This window comes from Pavona decussata, unplaced genomic scaffold (assembly GCF_977016875.1).
Source record: "Pavona decussata unplaced genomic scaffold, jaPavDecu1.1 SCAFFOLD_34, whole genome shotgun sequence".
NCBI classification, from domain to species: Eukaryota; Metazoa; Cnidaria; class Anthozoa; order Scleractinia; family Agariciidae; genus Pavona; species Pavona decussata.
In genome coordinates, this window is record NW_028145457.1 from 215,001 (window position 1) to 232,500 (window position 17,500).

At 40.4% G+C, this 17,500-nt stretch overlaps 4 protein-coding genes across 4 annotated transcripts in view; 2 read left to right on the forward strand and 2 right to left on the reverse strand.

Moving 5' to 3' along the window:
• Positions 1-1,870: 1,870 nt before the first annotated feature.
• LOC146484286 (uncharacterized) lies at positions 1,871-4,891 on the forward strand. The gene is made up of 2 exons (XM_085104813.1): positions 1,871-2,029; positions 2,168-4,891. The coding sequence occupies exon 2, from the start codon at positions 2,217-2,219 to the stop codon at positions 3,990-3,992; it is 1,776 nt and encodes a 591-aa protein (XP_084960939.1). The 5' UTR covers positions 1,871-2,029; positions 2,168-2,216; the 3' UTR covers positions 3,993-4,891.
• Positions 4,892-7,174: 2,283 nt separating this feature from the next.
• Positions 7,175-9,843, reverse strand: LOC146484287 (uncharacterized). Its single transcript, XM_085104874.1, has one exon. The coding sequence runs from the start codon at positions 8,686-8,688 to the stop codon at positions 7,390-7,392; it is 1,299 nt and encodes a 432-aa protein (XP_084961000.1). The 5' UTR covers positions 8,689-9,843; the 3' UTR covers positions 7,175-7,389.
• Positions 9,844-9,996: 153 nt separating this feature from the next.
• Positions 9,997-11,545, reverse strand: LOC146484288 (uncharacterized). Its single transcript, XM_085104876.1, has 2 exons — positions 11,108-11,545; positions 9,997-10,684 (listed from the first exon to the last, which is right to left on the reverse strand). The coding sequence occupies exons 1-2, from the start codon at positions 11,390-11,392 to the stop codon at positions 10,136-10,138; spliced, it is 834 nt and encodes a 277-aa protein (XP_084961002.1). The 5' UTR covers positions 11,393-11,545; the 3' UTR covers positions 9,997-10,135.
• Positions 11,546-11,733: 188 nt separating this feature from the next.
• LOC146484289 (uncharacterized) overlaps positions 11,734-17,500 on the forward strand; it is a 21,957-nt gene continuing 16,190 nt past the window's right edge. The window contains exon 1 of the mRNA XM_085104871.1: positions 11,734-11,893. Within this exon, the coding sequence (XP_084960997.1) occupies positions 11,804-11,893 (90 nt within the window). The 5' untranslated portion in view covers positions 11,734-11,803. The remainder of the gene's footprint in view (positions 11,894-17,500) is intronic.

Here is a 17,500-nt window from a genome sequence, read left to right on the forward strand (position 1 = left end):
ACAATAGCGTTCCTAAATTGAAGATAACCAATTACTTGGCATCAGAGGAAGAAAGAAAAAAGTCCTTGTATACGTTGCAATCACAAAAACTATATCCAGCGCAAAAAAAATTATGGATAAGACAGGTATGCTAATATATTTTTGACAATCCACCCTAAGACCAAAAGATATAACATAGGAAACCCTTAAGAGCTTCTGGTAAAATGCAGTTCCTGTCAAAATAATATTGTAAACTACTCCTCAATCACACACAAACATACCAAAATTACTTGATGGCATGGGTTACAACATACATGTAATAAATGACAATGCTTAATACAAATACTAACCTCATTCCTAGAGTCTAACTTCTTCCTGAGATTAGGGTTGATAGAACACTTCAGCATGAAGCTAAATTTGCTCACAAATGACATATGTATCTCGACCACAGTATCACATGCAAAGATAAAAAAGAAATAAAACAAACAAAAAGAAACGTAAGAAGATTATTTTTACCGGGCTTTAATTCCAGCTCAGTTGCAAATATTAAAGCAAGCTCGGACTCAAGTACTACTTACTTGATATTCTTTCGATGGCTGCCGTTGAAGACGTTTCAAGCCATGTCTTAATTTCCTCTTCAGTGAACGTTTTGGCGAAGTTCTCCATCGTAAAGCGGTCAGTAAATAATCGCAGTGGCTGAAATGGACTACTGCATGCTTCCAGAATATATAAGCTCGGTTCGGTGAATGAAAAGGACTCAATAGTAAGCAAATGCAGCCTTTTTTCCACAACTGGACAAAACGCGGGATTTTATTGGACAACGGTAATCATGCACCACAATTCAGAAGAAGGTAGAAATTGTAAAGTAAATTTTCCCACAAAATTTTCCCTGTCACAATATTGCTTTACGTTAAAATTCAGTATATCGACCCTAATTTGGACCCATCTTGGCTTGATTGGAAATGGTTATACCATTCGGAGTCAAAATGGCTCAAGTGATTGGGGCCATTTTGCGTTGTAACAAATTGTCTCTGTTCTTCGATGTCTAAACGACTCCATTAATAGGAGCCGAGACGGCCCTACATTGGAGCTAACTAGACTTGAACGGAAATGGTTCCACTAATTTGAGACAAAATAGCTCTAGTGATAAGGGCCGATACGCACCCAGGGGCCGAATTATTTTCCACTGTGGGCCAAATCGGTTTTTGGTGGGGCTAAAACGGTTTTTATTGGGGTCGATATGGACCCAATTGACAAAATGGACCCACGAAGAGTCAAATCAGCTCCAGTGGCCATAGAGCTGAAACGGCACTTTGGGGCTGAAACAGATCTTTTGAATTTACAGTATAGCGATGTTTTCCGAGAAATACGATCCGATTTCCTAAAAATTCTTAGAAATTGCTTAATGCTTTAGCTCAAATAACCAAGATTGCTTTCATTGCTTAGTGGTGCCCAGTATATTAATGACCCTTTTAAACAAGCTGAAATGCGAGCGCATTCGGAGTATTTTTGTTTAGGTATATTGTCGGAATAGACGGTGATCTTGTTCTTTTTTTTTTCTCTCCCGTTTTCTGAATTAATTTATTTATTTATTCATTTACAAGATTCATTAACATAACTACAGTATCAATAAATTAATTAATTTATTTATTTAATCAATCTTTTAATAGACTTGCGTTTTTACGCTTGGTAGAACTACCTGCATTTCAAACTGGATATTCTGCGTGATTTGTTATTTACTTAACTGAAACAAGAATAACTTGAAATCCTGGAATAAGTGAACCTAATCTCGGATCTGGGCAGGAGATTAAAGTGAACCTTGCCAACTCCAAGGTCCATTTTCAAACCAAAAGTAAACAAACACAAATGACATGAACCAATAAGAATGATTGATCATTCGCTTGACAAGAACAGGAAATTAATTCGAAAAGTGCCTTTGGTTACCAAAGCATTGCACCGTGACGGTTTCAGTCACTGGGTTTTTCGCTAGATCGTATGCAGAGTTGTGCAAACGAAGCTAACGTCAGGATTTCGCGTTGTGGAGTAAATTGTAAGTATCATACGTATTCGATTACTACCCCTTTCCCAAAAAGTTATTTCAATCCTTTAATTCAAACGATTCCGCGCGATTGAGTAGACTTAATTGCTCTGTCTCAGTCAAGTACATTATGTGTTATGCGACTTTTAGGAGGTGATCACATCTTCAAGACGCTGAAGACTCAAGAGATATCACAGCAATGGATGGTAAATACAAATCATTGCAGATCATAAACGAATCGATTGATGCTAATGTCACAATCAACTTCTATTCCAACCTGGATATCATTTGCTGGGTACCTCATTCATCAAACGTAATCAAGCCGAGTGACAAGTTGTCGCATTCTACTGACAAAGGATGCAAGATAGAGCTCATTGCAAGATTTGAAAATGGTAAGCAAACGAAAAAGATTCTCTTGAAACCGCGACAATGGGTTGAAGACAAATTAATAAGGATCACCGATTCGCTTCAACTTGTTGAAGGTAGCCTTTCTCCGGAAGAAAAAGAAGCATGCCTTCAAAAACTTTACAGGGGTGAAGAGGTGGGCTCACTGGATGGAGGATGCAATCTGTACAACATTTTAAGGCTAGATATGAAGGAAGTACGTGCCATGGCAAAAGAAGAACAAGATGAAGAAATCAGAAAGGCATTCCAAAGAGAATTACAGATATGGCACCGTGATTGCGATCCTGATGGTGATGATGACATCGCTCGCGAGGTGATAATGGCGTACGACATTCTGAAAGATCGAGAAAAACGTGCAAGGTACAACAACATGGCCGATTACGACAGTGGATGGCTGTCAGGAAAACGCTTCAAAGCTGTTTTTTGGCCCGAATGTGAAACTGTGGGGCAAAGATTGGCTTGGATTAAGAGAATGGCTTTGCTAGGTTTGTCTGTTGGGCTTACAGTTGGTGGAATTCTGTCGGTGGTTTTTACTGCTGGGTTCTCGACTCCATTCATAGGAGCCGCAATCGCTGGTGGTTTAAACGCTTTGAAGGAGACCATAAGTAGAGAAGCCGTTGTGGATGGTTGCGACGTTAAAAAATGGTTGGTGTCGACCGGGATTGGATATTGTCTTGCACTTCTTCCCGGTGGTGCCGCCATAGGAGTGGCTATGTTAGAGTCCGCAGCTATCTCTGTAGCTGAGCTTATTGGCATTAGAACGGCCATTGCTGCTGGGTGTGGAATTGTATCATCATTGGCCTCAGATGCAAAGAAAAAGTTCGTTAATGGAGAGGATGTCACATTGAACCAAGCAATCGGTCATGCGGCTTGCCAGGCTATAAAATTGGCTGCTGCATCATTTGCAGGCGGTACTGTTGCAAAAGCTTTGCTCAGAGCTACACAAAGTACTCAAACAGCAGCTGTAAACATTGAGGGAGCAATGGAAGAGCAGGTCTCTTCACTGCCCGATCGAGTAAAAGATCTGGCTCACCGCATTCGAGTTCCGTTAGCTAAGAATGCTACAAAAGTGGCTATTGAGGCAACGGTGGACTTTGTAGAGAAGCGCTTGGACGATTCTGTGAAACATCCAAGCAATGGAGGGGACAACCTTGATCGACAAGACTGTACTCCAAGTGAGATAGAGGCGGCTTTGAATGTCATAGGCACAAGCGAACCATTAGATGGAATCGTTAGGTACATTTCCAAGGGTTTGTGGTTCTCCAAAATGGTTGTCAGCTATATTCTAAACGGCAAAGAAATTACAAAAGAGAAGAAAGGAAACGGAAGTCAAATAAAAATCCCTTCCAACGCAGAAAGGATCAAAGTGAGCTTCAAAGTGTTGCGTCCACCCTATGGTGATGTTATGAAGTACGATCGTTTTGAAAGGTGCTGGTGTAAGCCCAATGAACCGCATATTTTTCATTACGATACACCGCCATTTCGCAATTTCACTATAAGTGGCCCGCTGTGGTGGGAAGCTGTGATGCGAGTCACCGATAAACACCACAAAGAAACAAAAGAAATGTAAATACTCCGCGACAGAATTGTCTCCAGCCAACCGCGAAACTAAACAAGTTAACTGAGATGACAAATTCTTATTGGTTAGCGGTCTGATATAGCTTGCAAAAAGACAGAAAAGACGACAACTCAATGAGTCGTGCCATCTATACATCAGTAGTTTTGATGCTATGTTATGTTAGTTTTTCGAATCATAAAATCTCAACCATTTCTAGGAAGGACGCATTATTTAGTATGAGCTTGTCTGAATTTCACTTTCAGATCGTTGTAAACGAACTCCCGATTTATATATAACTTTTACCGGGACACAGAATGTTGATCGTAGTGACAGATTCCTCCATCAATATATCATAAATTATACAATGAACTGTGTAAACCTCGCGTATTGATTGGTCTAGAGGAGTGTGTGATTAGAGCATAGACGCACGATTGACGTCATCGAGTGGTGTGACCAGCGCACGTGATCAGAGTCTAGAGTCCAGCGAGAGCGACTGGTCAACAAAGTTTTGCAAACTGTTTTTGCGAGTAGCGGACAAACATAAGCAAATTTTTCGCAGGAAAGGAAAACTGCCCGATAAAAAAATTGGACAAAGGCCGTAGAGAGTGACCTCAACCAGGATAGGAAAGCTAGAACTTTGCTGTGACGTGAAAAGGAAGCAAATATTTATCGAAATATGTCGCCGATAGAAATCTGGTAATGGCGAGTAATCGATCACAAATCGCAGTGAAGCGACTTACATGCTGTAATATTTTGGGGTCAGGATTTCCTTCTCGAATAAAGGTTAGTTTTGAAAATAATGTTAGTGAAATTCTTTCGGATTATACTCTAATTTAGAAGATCACAATTGCATGTGTGTAGTAGTCTAAAACTGAGTTTACTGGAAAGTTTTTGACTCAGCTCAGGCAACGCGATGCTAGCTCACGAAATGTGTTGCAATGTCAGTTTGTTATTGTATAAAACAAATAGATTCCATTTTGCCGTGGGTGACGGTCTGTACTCTGATAACCCACAGAGGACGTCAAAACGTCATCGTCACGCTACTCGCCTGCGGCTCGTAGCGTACTTCTTTGTTCTCACCACGTTTTGACGTCATCTGTGCGTTATCAGAGTACAGACGCACGGCAAAATGGAATCTATTTGTTAACCAGAAGAAACGACACGTCAGGATTTGTAATCTCTACGTTAATTCTGATGCCGTGTTTAGTTGAATGTATTACCAACAGAACTTTTCGGTAAAGCGGTATACACAGGAATACATATTACAGGCTGAAGTCTCGGTAGAGAGTTTTGTGTATACTGTATTAATAAACTAAATAATCAGTCAGATTCAGTTACCACGTCGTACATCGTGATTCCGAGAAAGTAAAGACAATGTGGGGTCAGTGAGGGATATCGATGAATTTGATCTTAGTTTCCTGTATGTAATATGCGTTACTTTTGCTCGGATCAAAATTAATTCTCAAAGAATATTTGTTGTGACAGTCAAAAATGTGCAGGGCGCAGGCTGCACTCCAGTCGATAAAGAAATTATTTTATTTGGGCAAAACGGGTTTGTTATTAGGGTACCAAATTCTCTTAAAATTTAAGTTACCTACAATTTCTGTCAAGAGAGGAATTTAAACACTGCTGCGCTGTGTGAGAAATGATCGAGGAATCATTTATTTCCTGATAAAACTAGCCTGGAGGAATTCATAATTCTCGATTTATCCAACAAGACAAAATATTTTTCTTTTGGAGTGATCATCCCCTAGTATGCGGGTAACTGACAAGGATCAAAACAATGTAAGGCTTGAGAAAAAAACAATCTCAGACCACAGGGCCAAAGCAAAAACTTCAACATTAGGAAAAAAATGTCGACTTGACTGCCCATAGAAAATTCAAGCTAAAGGGGGTTATTTCTCGAACGAAAAGTTAACGTATTCTTGTAAGCGTTACTGCACTACACGTAAACCCTTAACTATGAATATAATGACATTATACTTTTAAAAGGGCTTTATAAATAGCTTGTTCCGGAAGTGTTGTGGAGAGCGAACAGGAGATCAGATACATGCAAAAACCTTTTCCTCTTAGCCATATTTTTCTGTATAAAAAATGTTTTCTTCGTAACTGATGTGGGAGTACCCTGGTAGTAAACTCCAAAAATGTGAAAATTTGCGTAAAATGAAAACGGCCTGAGGCGAACTTCCTCGTACGTACATTTCTCACGCCGGAAGTCACTAGCGTATTCTCTAAATGACTTTTGACAGGCATCGTGATAAAAGCCGAAAGCCTTGGACCGCATTAAACCACATTTATATCCTACATCTTTATTTCAGATAACAATACAGCATGTATCACCCAACGGTTCGTTTCGGTGGAATATCTGGACGAAAAGACATGTCCCGCCTCAGAAATTCGGACTAAATTGTGAAGAAAAACTGGGGTTTAGCCGTGAAAAGGTAACCTCAAACTTTGGCAACACTAAAAATAATGATCCCCTTTGTTTTCGTGGAAAAAAAATGCGGAGAATAAAGGCATCTTTAAACGGTTTCAACATTTGCTTCCGAACATGCGTTCAACGCAGTTGTTGAACCAAATGTCGGGGGCGTTTAAACAGGTCGTTCAGCATTGTTGAAAGGATAAAAAAATGTTGAAAGCTTATCGAAAATGTGTTGAATCAAATTTGGTTTAAACGTTCATTCAGCATCGATTCAACATTTTCTTTGTTCTCGAAAATGTTGAATGGCGTTGAAACCGTTTGCCCAACATCCGTTCAACTTTTGTTGAACGAATGCTGGGCAAATGTTAAAACCGTTTAAACGAGCCTTAAGATTCTGTCTCCTATTAAACAATTTCAATTTTTCAGCTTAAGAATTCGAACAGATCATACTGTGCTATCTTTCACAAATTTCTCTTTAAAGGTCATAACATTAAGTAAGAATACAGGAAACAACTTTTAACAATTTTGTTTTGACGTTCCCATCGAGTGCCCCTGATTATTGCTAGTCAAGTTCATTTTATTTCATTTCCTTTCCATTTCATGGAAAGGAGAGGGATACGTCTAGCGTGACTACTCAATTCTGTGACTCGAAGCCAAAAAGATCAATAAAAATATTCAAGAAATGGAAATTTCGATGCCATAGTCAAGTTCGAGTCCATTTCGTTAACCTTGATCAGATCACGCTCTTGTCATGTAGAAGTATAGAATAAGCTTCTTATTGGACCTTTAATACTCAGTGTTCTTTATTCAAATCATGTTAATGAAAAATGAAATCAAATTCAATTTTAGGCCTTTTTGATAATTTATACTTAAACAAATCTTTCTATTATTTGCATCAGCATAACCAAATTAACCCTTCGGTGTTTATGTCAGGATAGGTCCAGAGGTTATCGTCTCATTTGATGGAATATTACGACAGGCTTTTATTTAGTGTCTGGTAGTTTCAAACACGTAATCTACAAGGAACACAGAGGCACCCATGCCCAGCAAAATTCCCATCTGTAGAAACATGTAACCGATACTGGTTGCCAGTCCCTCCTCGTGTTTATTATCTGGCTTCCCCGGCGCCAGAAGCATCATGGCTGCACACAAACCATAACCATTGATGAGACCCAGCAGACCGACTGTGAGATAAGCGACCCAGTCCGATTGCAGCCCGGCGTAACAAGGCTCAAAATAGATCAACAAAATAGGTACGGCTATGATTAGTTGAACTAGGCAATTGCAGAGGATTGAAATCTTGTTGTAGATAATTCCGAAGATTGGTAAGTTTTTCCCGATTGCATCTGCTACCGAATAACAGCCAAAGAGAATTACGACAAACCAACCTGTCTGGTCGCTGGACGGGGAAGCTTTAGTTGTGGGTTCAGCGCTGTTGTTCAGGCGAAATGAAGATAACTTGGACACGTGTTGTGCCGAAGACGAGCAGTTGTAGTTGCCATGAAACTGTGAGGTAATGCCTGGGAACAAGGAATTGGAGATTAACAGCGTCAAGCAGAGTGTGGCAAGCGCTGCCCAGTTCTTCCTTATGACCGTTTTACGGGATGTGTGCGTGAATTCCAGTCTCGTTAACAGTGGTGAGGTTTCGCCGGCGTTCAGACTTCTCGTGTTTCGATCTCTAACGTACGTTCGTAGCACGGTTATAAAACAGCACGCCACGAGAATGATGAGGTCCACCAAAGCCACATACAAGTAACCACTGAGGCGAAAACCCTGATCCCTGTTTCTGAGATGTTCAAACGACCCTTTGGAGATACAGCGGAGCACAAATGTCGCTGCAAACGCGCACACACCTCCAGACTGAGCTGCGTGGATACCAACCTTTGGAAAATGCTTTCCAACGAAACTGTACAAAGCGCCTCCCCCAACATTTTGGACCACTGTTGCCACGAAAATTACACCCAGAATAACGCCAAAACGTACAGGTGGTGATATAGCGTTCGTAAGAGGTACAATAACGACTTCTACGAGCAATAAAACCGCCGAGATGATCTGCGTGATGACTAACACCGTCAAGTGGTTTGTTTTCGGTTGGAAAATCACCGTCAAGATTGCTCCTAATGTCGCCCCAACTCCAACGGTGGCACCAATGTACACTTCGGGTTTGTAGTTTTCCGGGAAGAAGTATCTGAAATAATCAACGGCATTAAAACTGAAGAAAACGGCACTTTGAACTGAGGCACCGAGAAACCAGCAGGTCAAGTAAATCTTCCAGGGTATAGCCATTCTATTGAAGAGCGGTTTGCACTGTAGAAAATTTCTACGTGCGAATGACTCGGACGGGTTATTATTTCACTAAAGTGTAAACTCGTGATTTCTTGGAAACATGCAATCATGTGATCACTCAAAACCTTCTTTCACCAAGTTGACAACGTCATGGTTATAATGAACCAGTATTGCAGAGAAATCATAAGCCAACCGGAAATTTAGGTTTCTTGGAATTAACATTTGTTTGTCATTTACTAAACATTCCAGAACTTTTGGTTTCCGTAACGCAATTTGGATTTGCTCAGCCGGTAAAATTCCCCGAAAAATGGAACTGCGGATGAAATATATTTTAGGCGCCCACTAATGTTAAGCCACAACGGGGAAAAACGAAACAGCAACTGAAATACATTTTATGCCAGGGAGGGCATTTGAACCTAGATAATATTTTCTGTTCAAATACCGAACTGCGGGGCATTTGTGAATGGTAAAAAGAGCCCTTAAATGTCAGTTCATATTTGTTACGGAGCACACTAACATTGGAAAAAATGGGCAATAATTTCCTTCACAAACCTTGCCTATGCCCGGCCTGCCCCTCCCTAGGCTTAACGTTGATAGGTGTATTACAAACGAAAGATACCACAAGCCGCATTTCCTGTCGTATTTCCCACGCTATCAAATTTATGATTTTTTCAGCAGCATCAAATCAGCTTAACAGATCTTCCGAAATCTATTTCTCTTGGTAGTAAGTGTGGATTTGAAATCTTCTTTTATCTCATGAAATATTCTTAGCTTTATTCGTTGGGTTGGGCTTTGTGTTTATTTCAGTTTCCGATGTTCAGTATCAAGGAGTGGTGTATTCTGTGGCGAGCAGTTTCTTTAACGACGCCGCGGTCCTTAATCAAGTGTGACTCCCTTCGCAGTGTAGAAATTGGTAGATTAGATGTAGGAATGAAATATGTCTCATGTAATGGCGTCTACCAGGCCTGCAGTTGTTCATGATAAAATGATTTCCCTTTAGAACAAAACGGACGACCAGCAAATCGATCTTTCACTTTCTATGTGACAAGTAAAGGAATAGGAAACATGATAAATAATTCACTAAGTTAATGGATTAAAAAGATTAAACCACTCTATACATTCTTCTCAGTACAGGAACCATTTTCATGCGAAAACTCTAAATGAGCCAGAGCCTGGTTAGCTCGCCTCGTGTGATACCGGTTTGAAACTCAACTACGAAAATCGGCTACCGCCCCAGGAAGCCAGCTTTGGTTTACCAAGAGTACTCGTGGAAAATTAGCTCTGAGCATATCAAACAGAACACACTACAGATGTAAAAACATATTTGGGTTTTTATTTCTTAGCCTTTGAGAGTAACTGAGCTCTTCAAGCATTTCATGGAAATCTAACAGAACAGAAATGATCAAAATTATTTCCGGGAAATTGTACATTGGATATTTTTAGTAACTCAGTCAAAGACAACAAAGCCTAAATATGGTCGTGCAATGTCGTCATAACAGCCACCTATGAACTTTTCTAACACAGGCCAAGAACGATGATACATAAAAACAAACTCTTGGCAACTTTCATAAACACTTGGTACGGCCTCAAAGAAGGCAAGTTCCTTGAGCAGATACTTTTCTCCTTCTTCCAAATTGAATCTAGTCTGGCTGGCTTCATTCTCCTTATTGCTGCCTTCATCCGATTTTTCTCGACCGTTTTTGAGACATCTTAAAGCTGCTTCAGTAGCCTCTCTGATTTCGCCTCGGAACTCTTCATTTTCTTGGTACAGGTCCTGAATGTGCTGGTAGGCTTCAATGTATTTCGGACACGTTTCTATCTCGTCCATCCATCTAACGTAACTATAGGAAGTGTCGCGAAGGCCACTGGTTTTGATTGCTTCATTGCATTTATTCCTCAGCCTATTTGCCTTAATGCGAGCGGATTTCTCGGGATTCTTTGATCCAACAGCTCGGTAGTTATGCTCAGAGATTTTGTCAGGAATAAAAAGTAACACCTATAAATGAAAGGAAATTATGTATTAGGCTCAACTGTACGACAGCAAAACTGACAGTTGGTCAGTCGACCTTGGAATTTTGAAGCAAAGAGGACGGCGCATTATGAACGGAAGGAAATGAAGTCTACAGCAGCATAAATATTACGACTTCTACAAAGATACTTCGACGAAACCAAGGAGAGACATTGTCAAGAACTGAAGTCATTTTTTTATTTTCATGCAGTTGATGGTTCCAATTAAAGTTCCAATATGTAAGATGTCTGTGATTTTAAGGTTATTAAACGAGTTCAAATCCAGGAAGATGTCCCCCTCGGTTCTTAAATTCGATGATTATGCATTCGCCTATGCGCCACCTTGGCACGAGGGGACAAGTAAGTATGCATTCGCCGTAAAAGTCAGAGGAGATTGGTGGCGCTTTCCTACCTTGTCTGCATTCCTTTGTGCAAAGTCAAACAGTCTCTCCAAAGCTTCCATCTGGTAGTAGTGTGGATTTCCAGGGCTGATGCCTAGAAGCAGAGGTCTTCTGTTCTGAAGAAATTTCTTTCCATTAAGAATAGCTTGAGATACTTCAGTGTTCGACATGCTCTCTCCGAATGAGAACGTAAAAAAAAACGAACGAACGAACGTATGCAGCAAATTTGAAACCACTATCTCCTCCCCCAGCCTTCCTTTCAATTTCTCAACTTCTTTCCAGAAATCACGAGACATTATATGTTGTCATTAAGCGGTTTTCAAATAACAGCAACGAGTGTTCTGATTCGTTCTAAACCACAATAACGTAACAGTTGATATCCTGTTTGTAGCCTGAAAATTGTCAAAGTGCAGTTATGACGTAAGACAACATTGTTATAGTCCTAGCACTATGGCACCATAAACGTGTTTTTTACGTTAATTCCAAAAATATGTTTCTGATCTTGGTATGGTAACATAAGAAGTATGACGCAGCTTTGGATCTCGTGATTTACTTGTGACTTGGTTTATCCTTTCCGTTAAAATAACCATATGGTCAGTGAAAGCATTTTACCAAATAAGGAAGAGCCGGGCGGCGTAGATTAACGAGAAGGGCACTGCGACCGTCGCAAGTACAATCCAAGAATCTAACGCGGAGTACAACTGGAAATGTTTACCGACAATATCGCTTATGGCTTATTTGTAGCCGTCTTCGTGAGTTTCATGTTCGCTTGGCCGCTTCTATACAAACTGCTGCAGGTTAGTGCCCATCCTTTACTAGTCGAACGAGATAGTGTAACTTGACCTACTTTCTCTCCACCATTTGAACCGGCTTCTATGGTCTATGACTTAGCACTGACGCGTTCGACGTAAATAAACGTAAATAGACAGAACCGAAGCAGTCAATGAATGGTAAGAGAGTTCTCGTGACGAAGTGTAAGTTCGCAATCCTGGCCGCCCTACTAAGCTATTAAAAAATACTTTGCCTCAAGCGAATGTTTCTGTTTGCTTTCATGATCAACTTTCAGCGTGAACTCTTCGTTCTTTTTCTTTTCGCTACATGTAGGCATGGAAGTTGTGATTTCTTGGAATCTGCAGTCATGTGATCTCTCAAAACCTTTCACCAAGTTGACAACGTCATTGACATAATGAACCAGTATTACAGAGATCATGAGCCAACCAGAAATTCAAGTTTCTTGGAATGAAGTGTGTTTGTCATTTACTAAACATTCCAGAGCTTTTGGTTTCCGTAACACAATTTGGATTAGCTCAGCCGGTAAAATTCCCCGAGAAAACGGAACGGCAAATGAAATATAATTTATGCACCAACTAATGTTAAGCAAAAAACAGGTGCTGTATTTGACCAAACTCTTCAATACGCAGATAAACTCGACAATTTACAAGACAAGATGCCTGCTATACTGGCGTTACGCGTGATGCTGGGGCTGATTCATTTATTCCAACTGTATGCTTCGCCGATTGATAAAACTATCCTTGCTAATGGAATAGTTTGAGTCACGACGATCGCGTTACATTGTTTTCCGTGTGTTACGCGACTCAGACTATCAGCGGAAATTTGTCAAATTCCATTACGATAACGTAAGCTTCTCAATGACCTCTTTTCTGTCTCGCGTCGTGGCCTAAGACTGTCAAACAAAGCACGATTCCTTCACTAAGAACTCACCAATTTCCACCGTTTTACGTGTCGGGTGCTTCTTAGAAGTTATTCTTTCGATTTACCGCTTCAAAATGGTGAAATTTCCCTTTGAAAACGGCACACTTGAGTCCAGAACATGTTAAAACAATATGGCGCGACTTAATCCGTCTTTAATAAATGTATCAAATGATGCATTGACGTCACACAGGTAGGGGTGAGTGGGTCCCCTCCCTCGCGATATAAGCGACAAGAATGGATTTTGATTGGCCTGCTGTTGTTGAAGACAATCAGAACAATACATCCCGAGTAGGAGAGGGGAGAGTTTAATGAATAAACAAGATGCCTGCTACACTGGCATTACGCGTGATGCTGGGGCTGATTCATTTATTCCAACTGTATGCTTCGCCGATTGATAAATCTATCCTTGCTAATGGAATAGTTTGAGTCACGACGATCGCGTTACGTTGTTTCCCTTGTATAACGCGACCCAGACTTTCACTGGAAATTTTTGAAATTCCATTACGATAACATAAGCTTCTCAATGACCTCTTTTCAGTCTTGCGTCGTGGTCTAAGACTATCAAACAAAGCACGATTCCTTCGCCAGGAACTCACCAATTTCCACCGTTTTAAATGTCGGGTGCTTCTTAGAAGTTATTCTTTCGATTCACCGCTTCAAAATGGTGAAATTTCCGTTTGAAAACGGCACACTTGAGTCCAGAACATGTTAACAATATGGCGTCAAATTTAATCTGTTTTTTATAAATAGATCAAATGATGCGTTGACGTCACACTAGGGGTGAGTGGGTCCCCTCCCTCGCGATGTAAGCGACAAGAATGGATTTTGATTGGGCTGCTTCTGTTGAAGACAATCAGAACAATACACCCCGAGTAGGAGAGGGGTGAGTTTAATGAATAAATTAATGTACCGATTTGTAGCTACGAGGAAGAAAAAAAAAAACAAGATGCCTGCTACACTGGCATTACGCGCGATGCTGGGGCTGATTCATTTATTCCAACTGTATGCTTCGCCGATTGATAAATCTATCCTTGCTAATGGAATAGTTTGCGTCACGACGATCGCGTTACGTTGTTTCCCTTGTATAACGCGACCCAGACTTTCACTGGAAATTTTTGAAATTCCATTACGATAACATAAGCTTCTCAATGACCTCTTTTCAGTCTCTAAGACTATCAAACAAAGCACGATTCCTTCGCCAGGAACTCACCAATTTCCACCGTTTTAAATGTCAGGTGCTTCTTAGAAGTTATTCTTTCGATTCACCGCTTCAAAATGGTGAAATTTCCGTTTGAAAATGGCACACTTGAGTCCAGAACATGTTAACAATATGGCGTCAAATTTAATCTGTTTTTTATAAATAGATCAAATGATGCGTTGACGTCACACAGGTAGGGGTGAGTGGGTCCCCTCCCTCGCGATGTAAGCGACAAGAATGGATTTTGATTGGGCTGCTTCTGTTGAAGACAATCAGAACAATACACCCCGAGTAGGAGAGGGGTGAGTTTAATGAATAAATTAATGTACCGATTTGTAGCTACGAGGAAGAAAAAAAAAAAAACAAGATGCCTGCTATACTGGCATTACGCGTGATGCTGGGGCTGATTTATTTATTCCAACTGTATGCTTCGCCGATTGATAAAACTATCCTTGCTAATGGAATAGTTTGAGTCACGACGATCGCGTTACGTTATTTACCTTGTGTTACGCGACTCAGACTATTACCGGAAATGTGTGAAATTCCATTACGATAATGTAAGCTTTTCAACTGAATGACCTCTTTTTAGTCTCGCGTCGTGGTCTAAGACTGTCAAACAAAGCACGATTCCTTCGCCAGGAACTCACCAATTTCCACCGTTTTAAATGTCAGGTGCTTCTTAGAAGTTATTCTTTCGATTCACCGCTTCAAAATGGTGAAATTTCCGTTTGAAAATGGCACACTTGAGTCCAGAACATGTTAACAATATGGCGTCAAATTTAATCTGTTTTTTATAAATAGATCAAATGATGCGTTGACGTCACACAGGTAGGGGTGAGTGGGTCCCCTCCCTCGCGATGTAAGCGACAAGAATGGATTTTGATTGGGCTGCTTCTGTTGAAGACAATCAGAACAATACACCCCGAGTAGGAGAGGGGTGAGTTTAATGAATAAATTAATGTACCGATTTGTAGCTACGAGGAAGAAAAAAAAAAAAACAAGATGCCTGCTATACTGGCATTACGCGTGATGCTGGGGCTGATTTATTTATTCCAACTGTATGCTTCGCCGATTGATAAAACTATCCTTGCTAATGGAATAGTTTGAGTCACGACGATCGCGTTACGTTATTTACCTTGTGTTACGCGACTCAGACTATTACCGGAAATGTGTGAAATTCCATTACGATAATGTAAGCTTTTCAACTGAATGACCTCTTTTTAGTCTCGCGTCGTGGTCTAAGACTGTCAAACAAAGCACGATTCCTTCGCCAGGAACTCACCAATTTCCACCGTTTTAAATGTCGGGTGCTTCTTAAAAGTTATTCTTTCGATTCACCGCTTCAAAATGGTGAAATTTCCGTTTGAAAACGGCACACTTGAGTCCAGAACATGTTAACAATATGGCGCGACAATTTAATCCGTCCTTAATAAATATATCAAATGATGCGTTGACGTCACACCGGTAGGGTTGAGTGGGTCCCCTCCCTCGCGATTAAAGCGACAAGAATGGATGTTGATTGGCCTGCTGTTGTTGAAGACAATCAGAACATTACATCCCGAGTAGGAGAGGGGAGAGTTTAATGAATAAATTAATGTACCGATTTGTGACTACGAGGAAGAAAAAAAAAAAAAAAAGAAATCGACCCGTTTTTAGACACGGTATGCCCCTTCAGGGCATCCCGCGTAATTAATGTACCGATTTGTGACTACGAGGAAGAAAAAAAAGAAATCGACCCGTTTTTAGACACGGTATACCCCTTCAGGGCATCCCGCGTAATAACATTCCTTGAAAAAGAATTCCGCTACTCGCGACGTACAAGATAAAAATTCCGCTACATTTACAGGCCCATACCAAGGCTAAAACAACTGAGGGGGCGGCTTAGCAAAATAGTTAAACAAAACTACCACCTCCCCCCCCCCCCCCCCCTCGTCACTCAAAACACGGACTGATTATGGAATTTAAGATGCAACGAGAACATAAGAAAACAAAACAAAACAAAAAAAAGTAGATTTAGTAAGTAAAACAATAACTTTGCCCCTGCATCACACTTTTTGGTACATTTTTTGCCGTTTCTTTTACGTGGACTACCATGTGAAATTTCCTAATTTTACGTTTGAAGGAGGACGTAACCAAATGACGACAAATTTTTCTTTCTCTTTTAAAATTTGGCTTGAACCGGGCAGTAAGAATCTGACTGTGGGAGCATTTTGGGACATTTGTATTGCTATAAATGATCGGATGTCTTAAAAAACAAGTCAACTCTCTCGTAAGCGACCACCCTTGGTGTACGACAAAGTGGTCGCTTATGGAAGGTGGTCGCTTACGGGAAAGATCAACAAAATAAGCGTAATACTGGATCGATTAGTTAATTACATAAAAATTTTACCGTAGCAGCTAAAATTAGGCAAGTAGAAACTAATTTATTTGATTTTTTCACATCTATTCATTCTTCTGAAGAAACTTTGTATAACAATTCGGAACAGATCTGTCCCGTTTACCTACAGATCTAATTATAGCCATCTTCTCTGTCTGTAAACTGTTATTATCTGTCACAAATTTCTGCAAGGCTGTTCGGACTGCGTAGAAAACTTAACACGACAGCGACATGATAGAGACCAAACCGAGAATCAGCAGAAAAGCAAAACTTTCCTTCACAAGTACATGGCCAAACCATGTTAAAAAGGAACTACAGCATATCGTATCTGAAAAGATCTACGGTCCAAAACATAAAAGCAAACAATCTGCAAGGAACCGTACAACGAAAATGCTGCAAGTATACGCAGGATCTGTCAGCAGTCCGGGGTAGCGTCATTAAAAATTGAACTTTTGTCACTTCTAAGTAATGATTTACTAACGATCATACGTGATTATGTTGGGTGGTCGCTTACCGGAAACAGAAATCAAAAGAATAGGTGTAATTTCTGGCCTAAAAAGTGGTCGCGGTCTCTTCAAGGAAGAAATTTGAGTGGTGGTCGCTTACGAGAGAGCTCTTGAAACAGTATTTAACTGAGAAACAAACGGTTGTTTTTACAAAGTGGTCGCTTACGGGAGGTGGTCGCCTACGAGAAGTGGTCGCTATGAGAGAGTTGACTGTAGTTTATTTCAATAGCTTTTATGGCTTGAGATTAGTTGATTTCGATCCATTTTGGTTCTTATTTCCGATTCACAAGGTACGAGTGCCTTTGTTGCTGTTGTATATGAAAACAAACTGTTAGCCAAGGAAACTGACAGGTAGTAAACAACTTTTTAAAGGTTATGAAAAGGGACTTGCAGCGTCAAATTCAAGGCTGATTGCTTCCCATTAATTTGGTTTAATTATTTATTTTTAGGCAGATTGTTTTTTAACTTCCAAAAATTCTGGGGGGGCTCAAGCCCCCCCTGCCCCTCCCCTGCTACGGGTCTGATTTAGAAGTAATGTTCTAGTGCACCTTCGAGAGACACATTCTAAACAAGAATAATCTGTGAAATCAGATTACAAATGATCACGTGG

Excerpts from the sequence above, each read along its gene's own strand:
- LOC146484286 (XM_085104813.1), top strand. The coding sequence starts at position 2,217 with ATGGATGGTAAATACAAATCATTGCAGATCATAAACGAATCGATTGAT.
- LOC146484287 (XM_085104874.1), bottom strand. The coding sequence starts at position 8,688 with ATGGCTATACCCTGGAAGATTTACTTGACCTGCTGGTTTCTCGGTGCC.
- LOC146484288 (XM_085104876.1), bottom strand. The coding sequence starts at position 11,392 with ATGTCTCGTGATTTCTGGAAAGAAGTTGAGAAATTGAAAGGAAGGCTG. Across the intron at positions 10,685-11,107 it reads CACAAAGGAATGCAGACAAG|GTGTTACTTTTTATTCCTGA; the intron begins GTAGGAAAGCGC and ends TTTCATTTATAG.